The sequence below is a fragment of the Lithobates pipiens genome, unplaced genomic scaffold (genome assembly GCF_037356315.1).
Source record: "Lithobates pipiens isolate NorthernLeopardFrog02 unplaced genomic scaffold, aLitPip1_a1.2 Scaffold_56, whole genome shotgun sequence".
Classification (NCBI taxonomy): Eukaryota; Metazoa; Chordata; class Amphibia; order Anura; family Ranidae; genus Lithobates; species Lithobates pipiens.
The window spans coordinates 876,263-899,869 of NW_027507878.1; the positions used below are offsets into that span (position 1 = coordinate 876,263).

At 42.7% G+C, this 23,607-nt stretch overlaps 1 protein-coding gene across 2 annotated transcripts in view; it reads left to right on the top strand.

Moving 5' to 3' along the window:
* Positions 1-23,607, top strand: part of LOC143958006 (uncharacterized) — a 59,086-nt gene that overhangs the window by 22,568 nt on the left and 12,911 nt on the right. For both annotated transcript variants that reach the window (XM_077467448.1, XM_077467450.1), the window contains 7 exons: positions 75-360; positions 4,262-4,419; positions 4,501-4,545; positions 7,767-7,808; positions 10,216-10,474; positions 12,422-12,576; positions 20,831-20,878. In XM_077467448.1, coding sequence (XP_077323574.1) covers positions 75-360; positions 4,262-4,419; positions 4,501-4,545; positions 7,767-7,808; positions 10,216-10,474; positions 12,422-12,576; positions 20,831-20,878 — 993 coding nt within the window. The remainder of the gene's footprint in view (positions 1-74; positions 361-4,261; positions 4,420-4,500; positions 4,546-7,766; positions 7,809-10,215; positions 10,475-12,421; positions 12,577-20,830; positions 20,879-23,607) is intronic.

Consider the following 23,607-nt stretch of genomic DNA (forward strand, 5'->3'; position numbering starts at 1 on the left):
GAAGGTCATGTGTCCACAAACTTTAGTCTATAAAGTTTATAAAGTTGCATAAATAATATTTGGTTCTTTTAAAGGTGAGAATCTTGCTTTTCGAGGAATCAGTTCCCAGTCCAGCACATATGATAAATTGGGAGCTCCAGAAAATGCCATTGATGGCTCTACGAATACCAATTACATGTCAAAACATTGCTCCCACACTGACCTGGAGATAGAGCCGTGGTGGAGGGTGGACCTCACGAAAGTCTACAATGTCACAAAAGTAAAAATCTTAAACAGAGGTGACTGCTGTAAAGAGCGGATAGAAGGGGCAGAGCTCAGAATTGGAACATCTCCTCAGAGAGGCGGCACACAAAACCCAAGGTAAGGCATTCTAACTTGGTTTTGTTGTGAGCCATGATAGAACTTCCCAACATCTTTCCTAATTTCTTTTGAGAAAATATCATGCAATTTGAGTTGGGGCCTGGTTACATAAAGACTAATGCCGCGTACACACGACCGGACTTTTCGAGGGACTAGGTCCGACAGACTTTTGTCAGTTCTGACGGAGTTCTGACAGAGTTCTGATGGACTTTCCGAATGAACGGACTTGGCCACACACAATCACACCAAAGTCCGACAGATTCGAACGTGATGACGTACGACCGGACTAGAATAAGGAAGTTCATAGCCAGTAGCCAATAGCTGCCCTAACGTCGGTTTTTGTCCATCGGACTAGCATACACACAAGCGGATTTCTCGGTAGAAACTGGGCAGAGTTCCTTTGGAAAAATTTGAAACATGTTCCATTTCTAAAGTCTGTCGGATTTTTGCAAATCAAAAGTCTGCTGCAGCCCACACACGATCAAATGGTCTGCCAGAATCGTTCCGTCGGACAATTGATGTTGAAAAGTCCGGTCGTGTGTACGCGGCATTACTTGTGAGACTGCACTAAAAACTGAACTGGCAGGCAGATATAAATTGCAGTTACAGTATGTATTCATTATGTAGCTCAATCTGGACAGAGATTTTCCAGTTCATGGGACAACTAAGCACCAGCAGACTTAGAATGAGCATCACTGGGGCAAGTTAACTCCACAGTTAACCCTTTACACACACAAAATGGTAGCTGCCAACATAAGTTTTAATGGAAACACCCACCATTCGCAGCATCACTTGCTCCAACACCCAGACAGGAATGTAACAGAGTCTACAATATGGTAGCTTCTCCGCAGAGGCAATACGTTCTTTAACCACTTGGGTACCGCGCTATTGCCGAATGACGGCATTAGCGCGGACCTAGATTTCCAGGACTACGTCTATTGACGTCGTCCTGGTTACGAGCGGCCTGCGCGCCCCCTGAGGGGCGCGCGCGGCGCGCTCTGTGATCGGCGAGTCCGTGAGACTCGCCTGATCACCGATCCGTGTAAGGGGTCGATCCCGACCCCTTATCACGTGATCAGCTGTCAGCCAATGACAGCTGATCATGTGATAGAACGGAGCCGGTAATCGGCTATTATTCCTCCTCGCGCTGACAGCGCGAGGAGAAAAAAAAAAAGCCGATCACCGGCGGCCGTGATCGGGACATCAGTCCCGATCACGGCCAGCAATGAAAGGCACCACATGCCACCTGCCAGTGCCCACCTGCCTCCCGCAGTGCCATCCTGAAATATAACAAAGTAAAAGTAAGTGCCCCCCGTCTGTGCCCATAATGCCCACAGTGCCACCCCACAGTGCCACCCACAGTGCCACCCCACAGTGCCACCCCACAGTGCCACCCACAGTGCCACCCACAGTGCCACCCAATCTGCCTCAAAGGTGCTGCACCCCAGTGCCGCCCATCAGTGCCCAGCAGTGCCGCCCATCAGTGCCCAGCAGTGCCGCCCATCAGTGCCCAGCAGTGCCGCCCATCAGAGCCACCTATCAGTGCCACCTATCAGTGCCCATCAGTCCCATCTATCTGTGGTACCTATCAGTGCCCATCCGTGCCACCCATCCGTGCCACTTATCCGTGCCACCCATCCGTGCCATCTTATCTGTGCCCATCTTTGCCCATCAGTGCCGCCTTATCTGTGCCCATCGGTGCCGCCTTATCTGTGCCTATTAGTGCCGCCTTAACTATGCCTATCAGTGCCCACAAGTGCAGCCTATCAGTGCCCACCAATGCAGCCTATCAGTGCCCACCAATGCAGCCCATCAGTGCCCACCAATGCAGCCTATCAGTGCCGCCTTATCAGCGCACTTCAATGAAGGAGAAAAATGACCCGTTTGCAAAATTTTATAACAAACTATTAAAACATGATTTTTTTTTTTTTTTTTTTTTGCATCTTTTTTTGTTTGTTTAGCAAAAAATAAAACTCCGAGCTGTAATTAAATACCACCAAAAGAAAGCTCTATTTGTGGGAAAAAAATGATAAAAATTTCATTTGGGTACAGTGTTGTATGACCGCGCAATTGTCATTCAAAGTGCATCAGCGCTGAAAGCTGAAAATTGGTCTGGGACTGAGGGGGGTTTAAGTGCCCAGTAAGCAAGTGGTTAATTTCAGGTTAGACCATTTAGAGATTCAGCCTTAATGATTTAAAAATATTGTTTTAAAGTATAACTAAAGGCTATTTTATTTCTAGTTTTGAAGGGGAGATGGATTAGAACCCCTACAGTTTCTATTGCTGTCTGTGATCCATCCTATTTTTCCTGTTTATTATTATAATTGAAAGTTTAAAAAAATACCATATTTTGGGTTGTTCCCAAAAAAGTAATCAATGCTAAATTTTCCAATGTGGACATTAGTTCTGGTGACCTGGGGTCAGGGGTGGACTGACAACTCATGGAGCCCCCGGGCAATAGGAGATTATGGGGCCCCCAGGCAATCTGAGATTATGGGGTCACACAGTATACAATCACACAATATACACATACATGTACACACAGTATACACAGACATGTTTCTATTGGCTGAGAAGGTACTGGAGAGGTGGGGCAGCTATGATCTTGGGATTTTTAGACCAAAAGGATGTCGGTAAGGGACATTTCAGAGACAGATGTAAAAAAAAAAAAAAAGATTTTTACATACTGTCCCTGGTTTTACTGAGGCTGGCAACCCTGATGGGGCCCCCTAGTGGCTCGGGGCCCTCGGGCAGTGCCCGAGTGGCCCAATGGTCAGTCCGCCCCTGCCTGGGGTCCCCAAAAGATTCCCTTAATTTGCAGAGATTTCCTCTCACTTCCTGTTTGGCTATGGGACAGGAAGTGAGGGGAAATCTTCACAATGGAATACAGATGGCACAAAATAAACCTTGCAGGGGTTATAACCCTCCCTTACTCTATCCAAAATTTAAAAAAAGTTTTGCCTCTACTTCTACTTTAATGAAAGTAGAAAATAAAAAATAGTGCAAAACTATTTGCAGAAAAGTCCAGTCCACTGCAGAGTGAGAACAATGTGATGTATGTATCGGCTCTCATAAATGCCCCATAGCATTTCTTTATACTGTAGTTTTGATGGTAAGAACAATTTGCATCGCGTCTGGTCTCTGAAGAGAGCATTTACAGAATTAATATAATCAATCAAAGGGTCTGAGATGTGTGCTTAAGGGGTCTTAAATCGTTTTATATGTTCAGCAGACACACCCTAAATGCCAATGTTTCTAAATGAATCTACAGTACATTTTCATCTGTCAAGGTTTTGAAATCTGACAACCGACATATTACTGAACAGAATGAAATTACAATTTCATAGACACCAAATATGATCTAAAAACAATTAAAAATCAGGCGCATAGGTGAATCCAAAAGTGGCCTGTGAAAAGGGAAGGGTAAAACCCTGGCCGCTGCTCCCCAACTCATAAGACCAAATGAGGGACAAGAAAAAAACAGCAATGGTTTATTGGTTTGAACATGGTTATGTCTACTAAAACTCATTGGGACAGCACTCTCTTTGCTGTTTTTTTCTTGACGGAAAATTATATCAATCTTGTGCATATTTTGCTTAGGTCTTCTAATGTCTTTTTTTAGCCTTCTTCTCTTTGTAGTAAAGGTATGTCTACCTGATTGCCATCTTCTCATACATCAGTGTAATCACTTTTTTTATGAATATAACTTCATTATAGCAGGAAGTATGGAAATTGTATGAAATTGATTCTGGGCAGTTCCCCTGTGTATAATGACAGGGTCTCTACCCTATACAAGAAGATAAACTACTGTTGTTTGGACTTTATTATATACTATAAAGAGTAACAACAAAAAAAAAAACAGAAATCAATAAAGTGCAGCAAACTTAACTCTTTCACTCAGGTGTGCAAAAATTACATCTATGGAACTGGGGAAGGAGCAAGAGTACGTGTGTGGGATGGTTGGCCAGTACGTCACGGTTACCATACCGGGAAGAGCCGGCTATCTGACGCTGTGCGAAGTGAAAGTTTATGGCACAGACTTCCCAGATGATTATGAATGTAGGAAAAGTATCAAATATGTAATAGTTTATCTACAAATATCTTTTACATACTAATAATATAATAACTTTGTTCTTTTAGTCATTCCAATCTACAGGGACTCCTCCGAGAGTGCAGAACAGGAGCGTAAGTGCACCATTTGTATTCAGAATTATACTAGCAATCAGCAAAGTGTTTGTAATTGGACCCATCCCATCTACGTGTATGTTCTGTGTCCATCCTCTTCCAAATTTCTTGTTACATTTTTTTATTATTAATAAAACATGGTTCTCAGAATACAAGGAGCAGCAAAAGAAGACATTAGGGTACTGTCAGTATGTGGATCACCTGCTGGTGCTGCTGTGCTTCCCAGAGCCAAATTATGTAGTTCAGACATCCACCAGCAGGGGTCTCCCAGCAACCAGCAGATCCCAGAAATACATTTCCACCGGATGCTGGCTGCTGGGAGGGTATTTAGGTCCCCCCACTAGTGCATCTTGCTCCAGTGTCATATCAGAAATAAGAAATTTATGATAGAACATAGAACTTGGGCTTTATAGGCACACTAGTACACAATTTTAAAGTAAAAATAACTTTAATACATATAAAAAAAAATAAAGAATTGGGTTTAAAATTCACGCTATGTATACTGCCTGTATAATAAGGTAATCACCACTTATACATCAGAATAATGCACTACATAGAAAAAGAAATCATTCTATACAGTAAAGTTATTTCCAGAGTGCATGATGTGTTGTAGAGTTGTGGTGTAATGTGGCGTAATGTAGCTTTACAAGACTCTGGTCTGGCCACACCTGGAGTATACTGTCCAGTTCTGGGCACCAGTCCTCAGGAAGGATGTACTGGAAATGGAGCGACTACAAAGAAGGGCAACAAAGCTAATAAAGGGTCTGGAGGATATTAGTTATGAGGAAAGGTTGGGAGCTCTGAACTTATTCTCTCTGGAGAAGAGACGCCTGAGAGGGGATATGATTTCAATTTACAAATACCGGACTGGTGACCCCACAATATATAAATACCGGACTGGTGACCCCACAATATATAAATACAGGACTGGTGACCCCACAATATATAAATACAGGACTGGTGACCCCACAAGATATAAATACCGGACTGGTGACCCCACAATATATAAGTACCGGACTGGTGACCCCACAATATATATAAATACAGGACTGGTGACCCCACAATATATAAATACCGGACTGGTGACCCCACAATATATAAATACCGGACTGGTGACCCCACAATATATAAATACCGGACTGGTGACCCCACAATATATAAGTACCGGACTGGTGACCCCACAATATATATAAATACAGGACTGGTGACCCCACAATATATAAATACCGGACTGGTGACCCCACAATAGGGATAAAACTTTTTCATGGAAGGGAGTTTAACAAGACTCGTGGCCACTCATTAAAATTAGAAGAAACGTAGAGTGTTCTTTAATATAAGAGCGGCAAGGATGTGGAATTCCCTTCCACAGGTGGTGGTGTCAGCGGGGAACATCGATAGTTTGAAAAAAATATTAGATAATCACCTGAACGACCACAACATACATGATATACAATGTAATACTGACATATAATCACACACATAGGATGAACTTGATGGACTTGTGTCTTTTTTCAACCTCCCCTACTATGTAACTATGTAATATATCTTGACTCGCTCCATGTGTTGCGTGCCAATCGCTTCTTCAGGAGCTTAAGGCAATGTATAGTCATAATGTTGGCAGTTAGTTAAAAACAAGTAAGGCAGGGCAGCTGTTCAGGAGCCAAAAAACAACAAATGTGTGCTGATACAAAATTCTAGCTATACAGCCAATAATATCTATGAGATGAGATATAGAGGAATATTGATATTCACAACGTATCCAAATGACAACCAAGGTTAGCAATCCCATAAACTTCCCATAACTAGGTGATAATAGTCAGGGCTGTCTTTAATATTGATTGGACCCTGGGCAAAAATTTTCTTGCCCCCCCCCCCCCCCATTCAATTTCACTCTCCACCTGCTCTGAGACATACAATAAATAACAGCTAGACTTAGTTTACTATATCGATCAGGCAGCAGTTGCGATTGGTTGCCAGCGGTTACAGCATATAATTACTGCTTACTGACTGGTTGCTAGAGGTTACAGCACACATTTTGGCTCATTGATTAGTTGCTAGAGGTTACAGCAAATTATTTCTGTCTGTTAATTGGTTGCTAGAGGTTACTGTACAATATTACTGCTCACTGATTGGTTGCTAGATGTTACAGCACATCATCTCCTCAATGCAGGGGTGCATGATATACATATTCCGCCCTTTATTTACATATCAATGCCGCCAGCCACAACTATTTACTTATGAATGCCACCACTATTTACATATGAATGTCTGTTATTTACATGTAAACACAGGGTCTGCAAGTGAGTCCTCTGTACACAACAATAAGGCAGGGCTGGGCAGTATTAGTACCAGCACTTCACACTGAGATATTAGGACACAGCACAGGACTAAAACTTCAAAGGACAAGGGAATTTAAACCAGGATAGTTGGCAAGTATGAGGCAGCTGGTTTTGGGCCCCACAACAATGACAGGGCCCAGGGCAGCTGCCCCTTTTGCCCTGCCTTAAAAAACGGCCCTGGTAATAGTGAGAAGCAGAGGGCACAGAATGCTTAGAGAACAATCCCCAATCGGCAGTCAAGCACTATGTCATCTGACAGGGGAGCCCTCAAGACAAGCAGCTGGTGTTGTGTCTAATACTGTCCCCCGTCGGATAGTGTCCGCCCTTGAGCAGTACGGAGGACAAGGAGACGCCGAAAGTCTCCAAAGATGAACGGCACCTGCGCACTGAGTCCAGGTTCAAGCCCCACCATCCAAGTGGACACAGAGTTCGAATAAAAAATTTCAGAGCGAAGCGAGGCCGTGCCCGAAGCGTGGCAAGCGAAGCGAGCCCAAGAGTGGCCCTGTTACTAAGTGCTACCGTATGTCCACTTGGATGGTGGGGCTTGAACCTGGACTCAGGCGCCGTTCATCTTCGGAGACTTTCGGAGTCTCCTTGTCCTCCGTACTGCGCCTGCGCACTACAGGGCGGACACTATCCAATGGGGGGACAGTTTTTGGCAGAACACCGACTCTCCGATACCATCCAGAGGAGATGTGGGCCTGCTTGATGAGGGCAAAGTGGGAACGAGGGAAGACAAAATATAAGCAGGTTAAACTTCAACTTTAAATCTGAATTTGGTTGCAGTGATTGAAATAAAGATCAGATTCAACTTTCATTCAGTTCATTAAATGTCTCCCCAACATCCTCCAATATTTTTTGTATCTGATTTCTTTATTACAGGTGCCAAGGAGTTAAAGAATATTCTGAAGCATTCCAGTGCTGGTAAGGATTGAATAAAATCTCTTTTGCATCTGATGGGAGACTACAAGTCCCAGCAAGTCCTGTGAAAATTCCTGAAACTAGTAGTCCCTCAGCAGCTGTACAATGGTTTATCCATCAAAGGCTTAAAAGTGTTTTACTGTGGGAAGATTTCCCCCCTTAATGACTAGGCCATTTTTTTTTTTTTTTGCGATACGGCACTGCATCGCTTTAACTAACTTGCGCAGTCGTGCGATGTTGTACACAAACAAAATTCAACTTTTTTTTCCCCGCAAATAGAGATTTCTTTTGGTGGCGTTTGATCACCTCTGCAGTTTTTATGTTTTGCGCTATAAACAAAAAAAGTGTTCTTTTTAGTTTTATTTGTTTTTGTTTCATTGAATTTTTTGGGTCATTCGTTATGACTGCAATTTGTAAATTCATGAATTTGAAGATTCGAAGATTCGAAAATTCGTAAATTCGAAAATTCGGGAATTCAAAAACTAGAAAATGCCAAAATAAGAAAGAAAATCTGAAAATTTGAAAGGATAACTAACTAATAATAACTAAATATTAAATTATAGGTATTGGAATTTCCTTTCAAATTTGTCTGTTAGTCAACATAACGAATCCAAATTTATCCAAAGTTATGCATTATCCGAAATAACGAATGTCGCATCTAAACAAATGGAACAGAACAAATAAATAATAAATAATAATAATAATAAAATAATAACAAAAAGTTTTTATTATTATTGTTAGTTATTATTATTAATTAGTTACGTTTCATTCGTTTTAGATATGGCATGCGTTATTTCCGATAAATTTGTAACTGCGAATAAATTCACTAACAGCCAAATTTGAATAGGAAATTTCAATACTTATAATTTAATAGTTAGTCATAGTTAAATTATTATTAGTATAATTATTATTAAAGGAGCGACAATTAAAAAAAAAGAAAAAAATACATATTTTTTACTTTTTGCTATAATAAATATCCAAAAAAAATAAATGTAAAAAAACAAATTTCTTCATCAGTTTAGGCTGATATGTATTCTTCTACATATGTTTGGTAAATAAATCGTAATAAGCCTATATTGATTGGTTTGCGCAAAAGGTTTAGCATATACAAAATAGGGAATAGATTTATGGCATTTTTAAGGCAATTTTATTTTTTACATTTTTTTTTTCACTAGTAATGGTGGCGATCTGCGATTTTTATCGGGACTGCTACATTGAAACATTTTTGGGAACATTGACATTTATACAGCGATCATTGCTATAAAAATGCACTCATTACTGTAAAAATGTCACTGGCAGGGAAAGGGTCAACACTGGGGGGGGGCGATCAAGGGGTTAAATGAGTTCCCTAGGGAGTGTTTCTAACTGTGGGGGGAGTGGGACTGACTAGAGGAGGAGCCAGATAGCTTTTCCTACTTAGTAGGAACAGACAACCTGTTTCTTCTCTCCTGTCAGAACAGGGATTTGTACGTTTGCATACACAAATCCCTGTTCTGGCTCTCGTGCCCGCGATCGCGGGTGGCTGGCGGACATCGTGGCTGGCGGACATCGCACCCACCGGCCATGCGCACGCCTGCTATGGCTCTTAAGGGAGCCGTCGTACATCTATGGAGATTTGCGGGAACTTGCTAACCTGCCACCATATGATGACGAGGGCTGGTCGGCAAGTGGTTAAAGGGGTTGTAAAGGTTCATTTTTTATTTTCTAAATAGGTTCCTTTAAGCTAGTGCATTGTTGGTTCACTTATCTTTTTCCTTTGATTTCCCTTCTAAATGTTTTTTTTCTTTGTTTTCTTTGTCTGAATTTCTCACTTCCTGTTCCTCCTCAGTAAGCTGTTCAGTAAGCTGTTCTGGCTGACTAACCACCAGCTCGGATGATGGTGTGAAGTTTACTGAGGAGAAACAGGAAGTGAGAAATTCAGACAAAGAAAAAAAACATTTAGAAGGGAAATCTAAGGAAAAGGTAAGTGAACCAACAATGCACTAGCTTAAAGGAACCTATTTAGAAAATAAAAAAATGAACCTTTACAACCCCTTTAAGGTAAAAAAAAATGTTTAGGCTGTAGAAACACTTTAAAGTGGATCTTTAATGCAATTATATAATAATAAAAAATCATTTAATTTACAATAAATAATGTTCTTTCTTTTTACTTTCCCCCTATTGAACACACCTACTGAAGTCCAAGTTGGCTTCAATGTATCTTTTGAATTGTACGGGGTAGTCCGGTGCTCCTCGCTATTTGGTGAACTATTAAGGAATAAAACTTGACTGGGTTCTAACAAAAGGTTTTAGATAAACTTTAAGAGATCAGTTGTCTCCATTTTTATAATCATAAGTTTGAAGTTTTCGGATGATAATAATAATTACACCAATATTAATAATATTAATAGATATTTTGTATCTTCTTCAGCACCCAATGTAGCCCCTAGCAGTGAGACCTCCCAGTCCAGCACAGATGGAGGTGACTCCAGCAAAGCCACCGATGGCCTCCTATATACCTGTACTCGGACCACAGAGGAGAGAGGTCCCTGGTTGACACTAGACCTGAAATCCACCCACAAAGTCTTCTTCATCGCACTGACCAGCAAGAAGAACCCCGACACCCAAAGTCTTGAAGGAGCCGAGATCCACGTAGGAAACTCAGCTGTGGGCTGGAAGAAGAACCCAGTGTACGTCTCGCGTTCAATCACTAGGCTTGTGCAATTAGTTTTCGTAACGAATCGAAATTCGGATGAATTTTGCATCTTTCGGACATTCGGATGCATCCGAATGTCCGAATAAAAAAATAACGAATAACAACGAATACGAAAGAAATATAAGGAATGAATTCGAATGAATTTGACATGATTTGGTAATTCTTTAACCACTTACAGACCTGACCATTTTGCTGGTCAAAGACCAGACCACTTTTTGCGATTCGGCACTGCGTCGCTTGAACTGACAATTGCGAGGTCGTGCGACTTGGCTCCCAAACAAAATTGACGTCCTTTTTTTCCCACAAATAGAGCTTTCTTTTGGTGGTATTTGATCGCCCCTGTGGTTTTTATTTTTTGCGCTATAAACAAAAATAGAGCGACAATTTTGAAAAAAGCGCATTATTTTTTACTTTTTGTTATAATAAATATCCCCCAAAAATATATAAAAAAACATTTTTTTTCCCTCAGTTTAGGCCGATACGTATTCTTCTACATATTTTTGGTAAAAAAAAAAACGCAATAATCGATTATTGATTGGTTTGCGCAAAAGTTATAGCATTTACAAAATAGGGATAGTTTTATAGCATTTTTATTAATAATTTTTTATTATTTTTTTTTTTACTAGTAATAGGGGCGATCAGCGATTTTTATTGTGACTGCGACATTGTGGGGGACCCATCGGACATTTTTGACACATTTTTGGGACCATTGTCATTTATACAGCAATCAGTGCTATATAAATGCAGTGATTCCTATGTAAATGACACTGGCAGTGAAGGGGTTAACCAGTGGGTGGCAGTGTAGGGGTTAAGTGTTCCTAGGGGCGTGTTACTAACTGTGGGGGGGTTGGGCTTTCATTTAGTGAACACTGAACTCTGCTCCAATCACATGGAGCAGAGATCAGCGTCACTAGTTGCTAGGCAGAATGGAGAAATGATGTTTACACGGCATTTCCTCCATTCAGCCGTCCCGTGAGACGATCGCGGGTATGCCCGCGGAGATCGAGTCCGCGGGTCCCGCGACCGGACTCACGGGGGTCCCGACCAGCGCAGGAATGCGCCGCCGCCGGCGCGCTCCAGATGGCAGGGTGGCATTGAAGATTGGACGTACCTGTAAGCCAATATGCCTGCCCGTGCCATTCTGTCGATGTACATCGGCGTGCGCCGGTCGGGAAGTGGTTAAAGATCTAATGAAACAAAAGGTCAGCTCAAAGTAAATCTTATAGTCCAATCAGCTGATTAATTTTGTGCCGGAGGTTGGATTACTGGCAAAGTGCATTCCTGAGAACTGAGTGAGAAGGGTGTTGTATTGTATTTGAGCCGAGGAGAAGAGACGTTGTCATTGTGTGTGTTAAAAGATTCAATAAACAAACGACTTTCCAAACTACGAATCATTATCACGAATGTCTATACATACATAAATAGCGAAACGAACGAATTAATTCGACACTCTACGAATAATAGCGAATTATCCGCAAACGTATTAACGTAACATAACGAATATAATGGAACGAAATTATGTATTTTACGAATGACAACGAAACAAAATTTTCCGTTGTGCACAAGTCTATCAATCACTACTTATTTTAGCTATGAAAGTGAAGGTTGTCCACGAGACACTACAGACCGTTCGCACCAAGTGCTGCCAACACACCATAACGTGGTGCCAGTTCATGTTTGTACTGGGTGTTGATGTGCGTTGGCCAAAAAAGTCTGTTTTTCAATTGGTTGATGTGCATTAGAAATGTTTTGGATGGCAGCGCAAGTCTACCAATGGGAGAAAAAAAAATGGCAGCTCCAACATCCACTGTACATTACAAAGTGATAGTCTTTTTTGAGTGATACATCAAAACAGCGTAATAAAGACATAAATGTCCATATATACATTGAAATCACCACCATTGTCCTCCTTATCCAACAGGTGCGGGACGGTGTCTTCCATGGGCCCTGGAGCAACGTTCTCTTTTAAGTGTGATGGTATGGAGGGGCGTTACGTCACTGTCGTCATTCCAGATAAGGATACACGTCTTGAATTATGTGAAGTTCAGGTGTTCGGCCTCACCATTGATACCCCCAGTAAGTTTTACTGTATTGTTTAACCAGTTCTGCTCTCACTCCTCTACAAACCCTGTGGAGCAGAGTCATTTTTACCTTTACATTGTGGGCCTGTTTATTTAGTATGTGGTGCTCACCTGCTAAAGGGCCCTCTGATTTGGTTCCAAGGTCCTCTCCCCAATAAGGGCACCAGCAGCCAGGAACACGGTCTCCATCACTCTTCTGGATCACTTGAACTTGGATGGGGTACAGGGTAACTGTGGGATACTCCAGTAGCATTAAGTAATGACTTGAGGACTTCTATCTTCCTCTCAAAGATTCCTAGCACAGTCCTTGCAGCAGAAAATGATGGGCTGAGCTACACAGGGACACCGAGAGCAATGTCCACCTTTAGTACAGGCTGACTCCGATATCAGCAGCTATCAGACCCCAGTCTGTACTCACAGATGTCTCTGGATAGTTGGATGTCTCCTTCCAATATCTTCCAGACATTTCTCCAATTAGCTCTTCAGCCCAGATCCCTAAAAAAGAAAGTTTCTCAGTCAGCTCTAGCAAAGTTCAGTAGCTCCCCCAGCTAGCACAGCTGGGACCTTGACGAGCAAATGAAGAAACACAGCTGGACTACCCAGAAGGGCAACAGCCCCCCCCCCCCCCCCCAGGCTTGGATCCTCTCCTTCTGGACAAGAACTCTCTGCTCCAGGTCTCAAGCTATTTATACACTCTCCCATCCACCTACTGGGCACCCTCCCCCCCCCACCCCAGGGATTGGCTGGGACCACTTAAATAGTCATGCTGTAGATATGACTCTCCCAGCCCACCTCTTTCCAGAACCATCCAGAAGGCAAGGGGAAGCAGTCAAAGCCACAGCCTGTGGAACTCAGAGCAGACCAAAGCAACCACAAGCAGCTCCACTGATTACAGGAGAGCTAAAGAACCAAATTTTCCTAACCTAGGAGAGTGCTACAAGTAATTACATTGTCAAGTTCACTAGAAGCCAGGAACACGGTCTCTATCACTCTTCCGGCTCACTTGAACTTGGATGGGGTACTGGGTAACTGTGGGATACTCCAGTAGCGTTAAGTATTAACTTGAGGACTTCTATCTTCCTCTCGGAGATATCTAGCACATTCCTTGCAGCAGCAAATGATAAGCTGGGCTACACAGGGACACCAAGAGCAATGTCCGCTTTTAGTACAGCCTGACTCCGATAGCAGCAGCTATCAGACACCAGTCTGTACTCACAAATGTCTCTGGATAGTTAGATGTCTCCTTCCAATATCTTCCAGACATTTCTCTCATGAACTCTTAAGACCAGATCCCCCCAAAAATGTTCCTCAGTCAGCTCCAGAAAAGTTCAGTAGAATAGCCCCCCCCCCCCCAGATAGCACAACTGGGACCTATATCAGCAAATGGAGAAGCACAGCTGGATGCCCAGAAGGGCAACAGCCCCCCCCCCCCCCCCCCGGTTGGGATCCTCTCCTCTTGGACAAGAAGCCCTCTGCTCCAGGCCTGAAACTATTTATACACATTCCCAGCCACCTATTGGGCACCCTCCCCCCCGCCAGGGATTGGCTGGGACCACATAAATATTCAGACTGCAGATTTTGCTCTCCCAGCCGCTACTTTCAAGAATGATCCAGAAGGCAGGGGGAAGCAACCAAACCCACAGCCTGTGAAAATCAGAGCAGACCAGAGCAAACGCAAGCAGCTCCACTGATTAGAGAAACCTAGAACTTAACTAGGAGAGCGCTACAAGCAACTACATTGTCATTACTTGCGTATAAAAAAGGTCACTCCAGAGTCCGCTGCCACTCTCCAGAGTTTTCACTCCGGTCACGTCACAATTTATAAGGTTACACAACTCTCCTCAGGGATGGTAGAAAAGAACAAGGAACCATAGATAGCGCTAATACTCCAAATGTATTGCATATAAAATTTATTTACAAGGTAAACCGAACATAAAACCTCGCTGCTGAACACCGACAGGTGGGATGATGTCATAGACTGTTAGCCCCACCAAACGCGTTTCGTCAAAAATGGAACATCTTCAGGGAATGAGTAGGAGGCCGGTGGCACAAAATTTATACTTATATAGATGTTCGCCAATGATGTAAACAAGCTGCAGCCCACAGATCCAGAGACAGAAGTTGTGGGACCACCATTTCCCCATAGCAGAGTAGATGCTGCTGCTGATTAGCAAACCTGGTGCAATCCCCTTTGTTAATTAGGAGTGAGCAGTTCCCTGTTCTGCCGTGTCAGTAACAGGCACCATAGAGAACATGAGAGCTGGAGCTGCATCCTCAGATCTCTTTGCCTGTCCCTCTTCTAGACCTGTGCAATTCATTTCAGTCCGAATTCGTTTTTCGCCAAATTCCTAAATTCTGAAATATTCGAATTAACGAAAATCCGTTTAACATATTTTTCCGAAAAACTAAAATTAAAAAATTCATAAATTCCTAAACTCAAAAATTCGAAAATTCGTAAATTTGTAAACTCGAAAATTTAAAAATTCATAAATTCGTAAACTCGAAAAATTCAAAAATTGGAAAATTTAAAAATCCGAAAATTCAAAAGAACGAAAATCCCAAAATAACAATGAAAATCCGAAAACCTGAAAATTTGAAATAAATAGTAACTAACTAATAATAATAACTATTACTAACTATGAAATGATAGGTATTGGAATTTCCTTTCAAATTTTGCTGTTTATGAACATAACAAATACAAATTTATCCGAAGTTACAAATTACCCGAAAATACGAATGCAGCATCTAAATGAATGGAACGTAACAAGTTAATAATAAAAAAATAATAATAAAAATAATAATAATAAAAACTTTTTTTTATTATTATTATGATTATTTATTCTTATTAATTTGTTACGTTCCATTCATTTAGATGCGGCATTCGTTATTTCAGATAATTTGTAACTTTGGATAAATTCGTATTCATTACGTTCATAAACAGCCAAATTTGAAAAGACAATCCAATACCTATCATTTAATAATTAGTTATGATTAGTTAGTTAGTTATTATTTTGAAAATTTGAGTTTTCAGATTTTCAAAATTTAAAATTTTCCAAATTTTTCAATTTTTTTTCAAATTTTTGAATATCGCATCTAAATGAATGGAACATAAGGAATGAAATTTTTTTCGAAGTTAGGAATTTATTCAAAATAATGAACTTTGATCATAACGAATGGCCCGAAAAGCTAAAGAAATCCCCCAAAAAATTCATTTGAGTCCAAATTTGTTAATTCGGAAATATTCAAATTAACAAAAAACAGTTTAACGTATTTTTCCGAAAACTAAAATTCATTAATTTCAAAAATTCATAAATTCGTAAAACTCAAAAATTCAAAAATTCATAAATTTGTTAACCTCGAAAATTCAAAAATTCATAAACTCATAAATTCAAAAGTTGGAAAATTTGAAAATCCGAAAATTCAAAAGAACGAAAATCCAAAAATAACAATGAAAATCCGAAAACCTGAAAATGTGGAAATTGGAAATAAATAGTAACTAACTAATAATAATAACTATTACTTTTTACAAAGGATTAAGACGCTCTACTATCACCCAATCTCTAGGATTAAGATCAACGGTACGCTTTCTTTACCTTTTGAGATGAAAAATGGCACAAGGCAGGGGTGTCCTCTTTCACCCCTGCTGTTTGTGCTATCCCTAGAACCTCTTCTTGCCTCGATTCGCAAGGATCCACAGATCAAAGGAATCTTAATAGGACAAGAAGAGCATAAATTGGCTGCGTTTGCTGACGATGTGTTATTTTATATTAGGGAGCCAAGTAATACGATGCCTAAATTAATGGAAGCTATAGCACATTATGGCCAACTTTCAAATTTTAAAATTAATATAGCCAAATCGGAGGTACTTAATATCAATACGGGCGAACTGGAAAAAAGGGGGCTTCAAAAAAAATTCTGTCTTCCCTGGCGGAAGGCAATAAATTACTTGGGAATAAAACTTACAATCCCATTAGAGAATTTATTTAAATTAAATTTTGTCCCATTACTAGATGAAATTAAAAAAGAGTGCAATAGATTGGTTAATAGACCCTTGACCTGGTTGGGACGTATTACTAGTCTAAAGATGTTCATTGTTCCCAAGATCCTTTATAAATTCCAAATGATCCCCATAGAGATACCGAAGTTCTATTTTTCGAAGATTAAGACCCTGTTAGGGGGATTCATATGGAATAAAAAAAAACCTAGAGTCTCCTTCGATATCCTGAAGCGAAGCAAACTTAAAGGGGGACTTGCGGTACCAGATATACAACAGTATTACAATGCTATCGTATTGTCGAGACTAATAGAGTGGGTAAAAGTTAATAATAAGGAAAAAAGATGGGTTAACATAGAGAATGGGCTGAGTAAAACACAGTTAAATAAAATAGTTTGGAACCCGCCTAAACACAGGACATTGGATATAGGCACTAGTATATTGACACAAAACACACTTAGGGTTTGGGATAGGGTTTATAAGCATTTAAATAAGCAATACAATTCGCCACTTTTGGAATTAAAAGAAAATGAATATTTCCCGCCAGGGTTAAAAATAAATAGCGGAAATTGGTTGAAAGAAAAGGCACAGGTGCGGGATATTATAAAAGGAGGAAAGATTTTGACATTACACGAGATGCAACACAAAGGGGATTTAGGTAAAATAGACGAGTGGAGATATCTCCAGCTGGCTCACTTTGTCAGAAGCCTACCACAGCCATTAAAAACGGAAGAGGAGTGGTCACCCCTGGAGAAGCTTTGCTTAGCAGAAGACTCCGGGGGAACGATCTCTAAGCTGTATGGGCTCCTGGCCGAGGAAGGGGAGCTGGAGAGTCTACCCTATATGCAGAAATGGGAAATGGATATGGGAACACTATGTGATAATAGCACTAAGAGGAAAATTTTTAAACTTATACATAAATCTGCAGTCGATAGCAGAACAGCAGAAATGAATTATAAACTTATTTCTAGATGGTACGCTACCCCAGACAAAATGCACAAAATTGATCCAAGTAAATCCGGGGATTGTTGGAGAGGATGTGGGGAAGTAGGAACAATGGCCCACCTGTGGTGGAAGTGCCCTAAAATAAAGGAATATTGGAAAAGAATATTACACCATATAAGAGAAATTACAAATATCTCAATCCCCGAGGATCCATGGGTGGTTCTATTTCATGGTACGAGGGAGGAAATGAAAAAATATCAGAATTCTTTGGTACCACATCTTTTAAATGCAGCCAAGAGACTGATACCAAAGAATTGGCAAAATGAGGAAAGCCCAGCAACATGGGAATGGATCGATACTGTGGAAGAGACTTACCGGATGACTAGGCGAAGGGAAAGCCAGGAGGATAAGGGACAGACAGGAGTAGAGCTATGGCATGAGTGGAAAAAATTTAAAAAATCATGGAGCTACGCAGAGCATATTAGATTCTGAGAAGGTTGGAACTTCTACGCATAGGTGGTGGGAGAGGGTTGGCGGGGGGAGAGGGGGGGGGGGTGTAAGGGAGTGAAGAAGGGGAGAAATGGGTAGGGTCGAATTATATAATGTTTTCTTTTTTTTTTTTTTGCTTTGTTCTGCTGGTATACTTTTCCTTCTGGATAAAAGTAGCTTTTTTGTATTTGAGGGGAAAAAAAAAAAAAAAAAAAAAAAAAAAACGGGAAATCTTTGTTCGGGATTTCAATTAGAAAATAAATGCTACAATGATGTGGAGATGAGGATAACGTATATGAACGTTAATTTGATTGGACCTCATGAATAATTCGCTGAAGTAGCAAAAAAAAAAATAAAAAAATAAAAAAATAATAACTATTACTAACTATTAAATGATAGGTATTGGAATTTCCATTCAAATTTTGCTGTTTATGAACATAACAAATCCAAATTTATCCAAAGTTACAAATTACCCGAAAATACGAATGCAGCATCTAAACGAATGGAATGTATCAAGTTAATAATAATAATAAAAAAATAATAATAATAATAATAATAAAAACTTTTTATTATTATTATAATTATTTATTATTATTAATTTGTTACGTTCCATTCATTTAGATGCGGCATTCGTTATTTCACATAATTTGTAACTTCGGATAAATTCGTATTTATTACATTCATAAACAGCCAAATTTGAAAAGACAATCCAACACCTATCATTTAATAGTTAGTTATGATTAGTTAGTTAGTTATTATTTTGAAAATTAGAGTTTTCAGATTTCCAAAATGTTTAATTTTCCAAATTTTTAATTTTTTTTTCAAATTTTCAAATATGGCATTTAAATGAATGGAATATAATGAATGAAAATTTTTGCAAAGTTAGGAATTTATTCAAAATAACGAACTTCGATCATAACGAATGGCCCGAAAAGCTAAAAAAAATCCCCCAAAAAACGAAAGTGAACAATTTTTTCGGCAGTGCGTGTCTAGCCTCTTCCACACTGGGAGGGGGGAGGAGGGTTCTTAATTCTGCAGGCTCTGCTCGTGTAGTGTGATCATTGCATGAGCAGAGAGAGGGATGTGATCGGTTTACTGAGAGTTCACATTCATATAATAGGTCACACCTGGGGGAAAACTGCGCCAGTTTTCTATATGGGAAGCTGCCACATTCTCTCTGTTAATTAGATGCAGATCTGAGCAAGTTTCTACGTCGCTCTGAAATAGAAACTCCTTGAGACACCATTTTCAAATGAACTCCAATAAACCTACCGCCCAACCTGGCAACATAGAAGTCCAACTTTGAAGGAGCAAGCCCTCAAAATGTATGGCCGCTGATCCCACCCTCCATATGACATTGTCAAGTGAGGATTGACCTCAGCAGATATTGACCAACGGGCCCACCCCGCCAGCTGGGAATATTCCCAACCTCCAGAAATTACCGTTCAGTCCTGACCAATCCCTATCCAGCCAGATGTAACAATCTCTGACTACAGGAAACATTGTATTCTGTAGGAGGTCACACTGTCATTATTTGTATCCTTCCACTGGAGACCAAATCCATAACTAGACTCTGAATCTCTGTTTCCACATTTCTTTCCATAGTTATAGGACTCCGACTTCTATACCGGATTCTGCTGTGTCCAGCACAGCTTCCTGCCGTATTAAAGAGGGGGAAATAGACAATTCTGCTGGGGGTATCTACAGTCGGGGCTGGACTTACCATTGGGCTTGACTGGTACTCAAGCCCATGGGCCCCACCCAATAGGGGGCCATGCCGAGATACATAGCCGAGTGCACTCGGCTCGGCTCACAGTCATGCCCAGTCCCGCTCTATGATGGACATAACACAGGGACTGGGCGTGACTGTTAGCCGAGCCGAGTACACATGGCTACTCTCGGCTCCGCTCGAGACTGCAAGAGGACCTGAGAGCCGCCGAGAGGACCCGAGAGCTGCTGAGATACACAGGACTCTGTATCTCAATGGCGCCATTTTTAAACTTCAAGACTGCAATGACAAGGCTGCAAATGACACTGGACAAGGCTGCAGATGGATGGGCAAGGCTGCAGATGAACACTGATAAGGCTGCATTGATGGGCATTTAAATGTAAGTTTTTTCCTTAAAGCGGAGCTCCACCCTAAAGTGGACCTTCCGCTCATTGGAATCCTCCCCCCCTCCGGCGCCACAATTGGCACCTTTCAGGGGGGAGGGGGTGCAGGTACCTGTACAGTACAGGTATCTGCACCCACTTCCGGGATAGCTCTCTGCGGAAAGGGGCGTAGATTCACGCCCCTTTCTGAAAGTCCCCCGCTGCCTGCTGGGAAACACACGGATCCCAGAGACAGCGGGGACCATCCTTATTGTGCAGCGCGACTCGCGCATGCGCAGTAGGAAACCGGGAAATGAAGCCGAAAGGCTCCACTTCCTGATTCCCATACCCAAGATGGCGGCGGCAGCACCCGAGAGACGATCGAGAGATCGGCTTCGGGTGCCGACATCGCGGGCGCGCTGGGCGGGTAAGTGTCATTATTTTAAAAGTCAGCAGCTGCAGTATTTGTAGCTGCTGGCTTTAAAAAAAAAAAAAACGGCGGAACTCCCGGCGGACTCCCGCTTTAAACTTCCCTCCTAAAAGTTTCTTTCCTTAAAATTCCCTCTTAAACTTGGGGTGCGTGTTATACGCCGATAAATGCGGTAATGTATACAAGGTAGGGCCCGAAAGTGGATCAAGCCCAGGGGCCCCCACCACCCTGAGTCCTGCCCTGCCTACAATACATAGTAAAAGACCAACCACTAATCTACATTTATGTCTTTGTTTTCAGGTGAAGGTTGGAATGGAGATGTTGAGCTCCAGAAACAGCATCATGGAGGTAAAAAGTCATCCAATATAATGGAATAAGCTACAAAAGAGGCCTTCAGTATAAGCCGGCCACACATTTCACAACCTTTGGATTAACCTTTACCTATGTGGTGCGAGGGTCGGCCTGACTGCATGCAAATTGAAAGTGTTTAGGTGTGACCTCACATTATACGGTTTCGGTAAACCTAAAGGAAAATTGTATAATGTATGGTCAGCCTAAGGAGCATTGAGACCACCGGGAGAGAGAGAGTATAGAAGAGAGAGGAGGAGCAGAAAGTTAGAGAAGAGAACGTGTGGGGGGGGGGGGGGGTGAATGCAGAGTGAGTAAAGGAGAAAGGAGAGAGACAGTGTGTCACAAAGGTTGGGGCTTAAAATTCCCTTCTAACTCATCCCCTATCTCCTTTATGTTACCCAGTGGCGGGGCATTAAATAGTATACCGACAACTCCCCCTCCCCCCCCCCCCCCCCAGGTTGGTCAACAGCACTTTCCCCGTTGCTTCACCAGCAAAATCCCCTGCTCAGTGGCCTCCATTTCTCCTGCTCTCCACGGGTTATTACGGCAGCCGCAGCGGCGCTGGCGATGCCTCCGTTTCCTCCCTCCTCCTCGGTGGCCAATCAGGAGTCTTCTCTTTTCGGCCAAAAAACAGGTCTCACACCCACTTCTGATTGGCTGGATTGAGGATCAGTGTTTCAACAGCAAATTGTCATTCACTGTTGTAACACCTGGGTGGACTCGTGGCACAATGCTCTGCGCCCCGATTCTACCCTATTTTGAAGCCTATTAGAGCCTCTGGCTCTAATCAGGTACTCCAAAAACACCCCCCCCCCCCGCCTGGTGCCCTGAAAGGGGCTGGACACATGAATAGGGGGTGGCCGCGGACAGATTCATGCTATGCGTTATACTATGTATTATACATATAGTGAAGGGAAGAGAGGGGGCAGCGCCTGGGCGCCCCTAATGGACGGGTCGCCACTGATGATACCCATAACCCCCCCAAACCTGTGGTAACCCCCAGCCCCCACCTCCAGCCATCCAAACTCAATTCTCAATTACTTTGGTAATGCTAACATGTATTTGGTCCTGCCAATAAAGTATTTGAATTGAAAATGTAATTACATTGAGATAGAGAAAGAGAGAAGAGAGAGAGAAGAGAGAGTAAAGGAGAGAGAGTAAAGGAGAGAGAGAGAGAGAGAGAGAGAAGATAGAGTAAAGGAGAGAGAGAGAAGAGAGAGTAAAGGAGAGAGAGAGACGAGAGAGTAAAGGAGAGAGAGAGAGAGAGAGAGAGAGAGAGAGAGAGAGAGAAGAGAGAGTAAAGGAGAGTGTCAGGCTGGCACTTACCGAACCGATGAGTCCGCTTGGGCAGAGGGTGGTCTCCCGTACGTGTCCGACTTACAACCCCTGATAGAGCAGACAGGTGGCTGAGAGTGCGGAGTGGTAAGAGAGCCTGTGATATGGCTCCAGGAGCAGGAACTTGCAGGAAGCTTCCGGCAGCAGGTGTGTAGATAGGACACAGGCAAACTGGGTACAGAACAGGAGCAGAGCAGGCAAGTCCGGGTGCAGGCAGGGTACGGCAACAGGCGGGCAGCAGAGGCACAGAAGGAGCAGGCGAAAGAGAGGTCAAACAGGCCGAGGTCAGATGCAGGCAGAGGTCAGCGGTGTCAAGGGAAAGCCGGGTCGTCAGGAGATAAGCAACAGGAACACAGGATACGAACAACGGGACAGGAACCGAGAAGCTGTTGATCAGGCAGCACCTGGGAGATGTCAGTGGCAGACCTAAATAGGCCGTTTGGCGCCAAGCACCGCGCACACGTGCGCGCCCGCGGGCGCGCGCCCCCGAACGCCGGCAGACACACCAGCGGTACCCGAAGTGCCCACCACAGCGCGCTGACGCGCACCAGCGCCAGCAGGGGCACGTGAGGGCACACACCGACGCGCACCAGCGCCCACAGGAGCGCGCAACACCGCACGCACAGGAACACGCACCCCAGCACGCACCGCAGGACATCGGCGCGCACCAACACGGGCAGCACCGCGACCAACCAGGTAACGACCCTGACAGTGCCCCCTCCCTAAGGGCAGACTCCGGCTGCCCAGGTGAGCCGATCTGGAAACCTGACGGTTCTTGAAGGCCCGCAAAAGTTCCTGAGCATGTAGATTGTCCTCGGGTTCCCAGGAGTTGTCCTCAGGTCCATAACCCTTCCACTTGATGAGGTACTGGGTTACATTACCCCTCTTCCTGCAATCAAGGATTGCTTCAACCTCAAACTCCTCTTCATTGTTCACTATAACAGGTTCGGGTGGGTCGGTGGTGCGGTCAGCAAAGGGATTTGGGGTAACGGGCTTTAGTAAGGTCACGTGAAAGACCGGGTGCACTCTAAAAGAGTCAGGCAGGTTAAGTTCATATGCCACTTCGTTTATCTTCCTTTTTACAGAAAAGGGGCCCATGAATTTAGGGCCTAACTTCTTGGAAGGACAGGCCATCTTAAGGTTGACTGTAGATAACCATACTTGGCTGCCGGGAGCCAGAACGAGTTCTCCCCGTCTCCTTTTGTCAAACGCCCGTTTATAGCATTCCTGGGACCGGGCCATGGTTTCCTTTAGGAGTTGGTTGTTTTTAGAAAAGAAGTCCAATGTCTCGGAAACTGCCGGAACAAGGCATTCTGGGACTGAGCTGGGCAAGAAGGCTGAGTGGAAGCCGTAATTGGCAAAGAACGGTGTCTGGTTGATGGCGGAGTGCA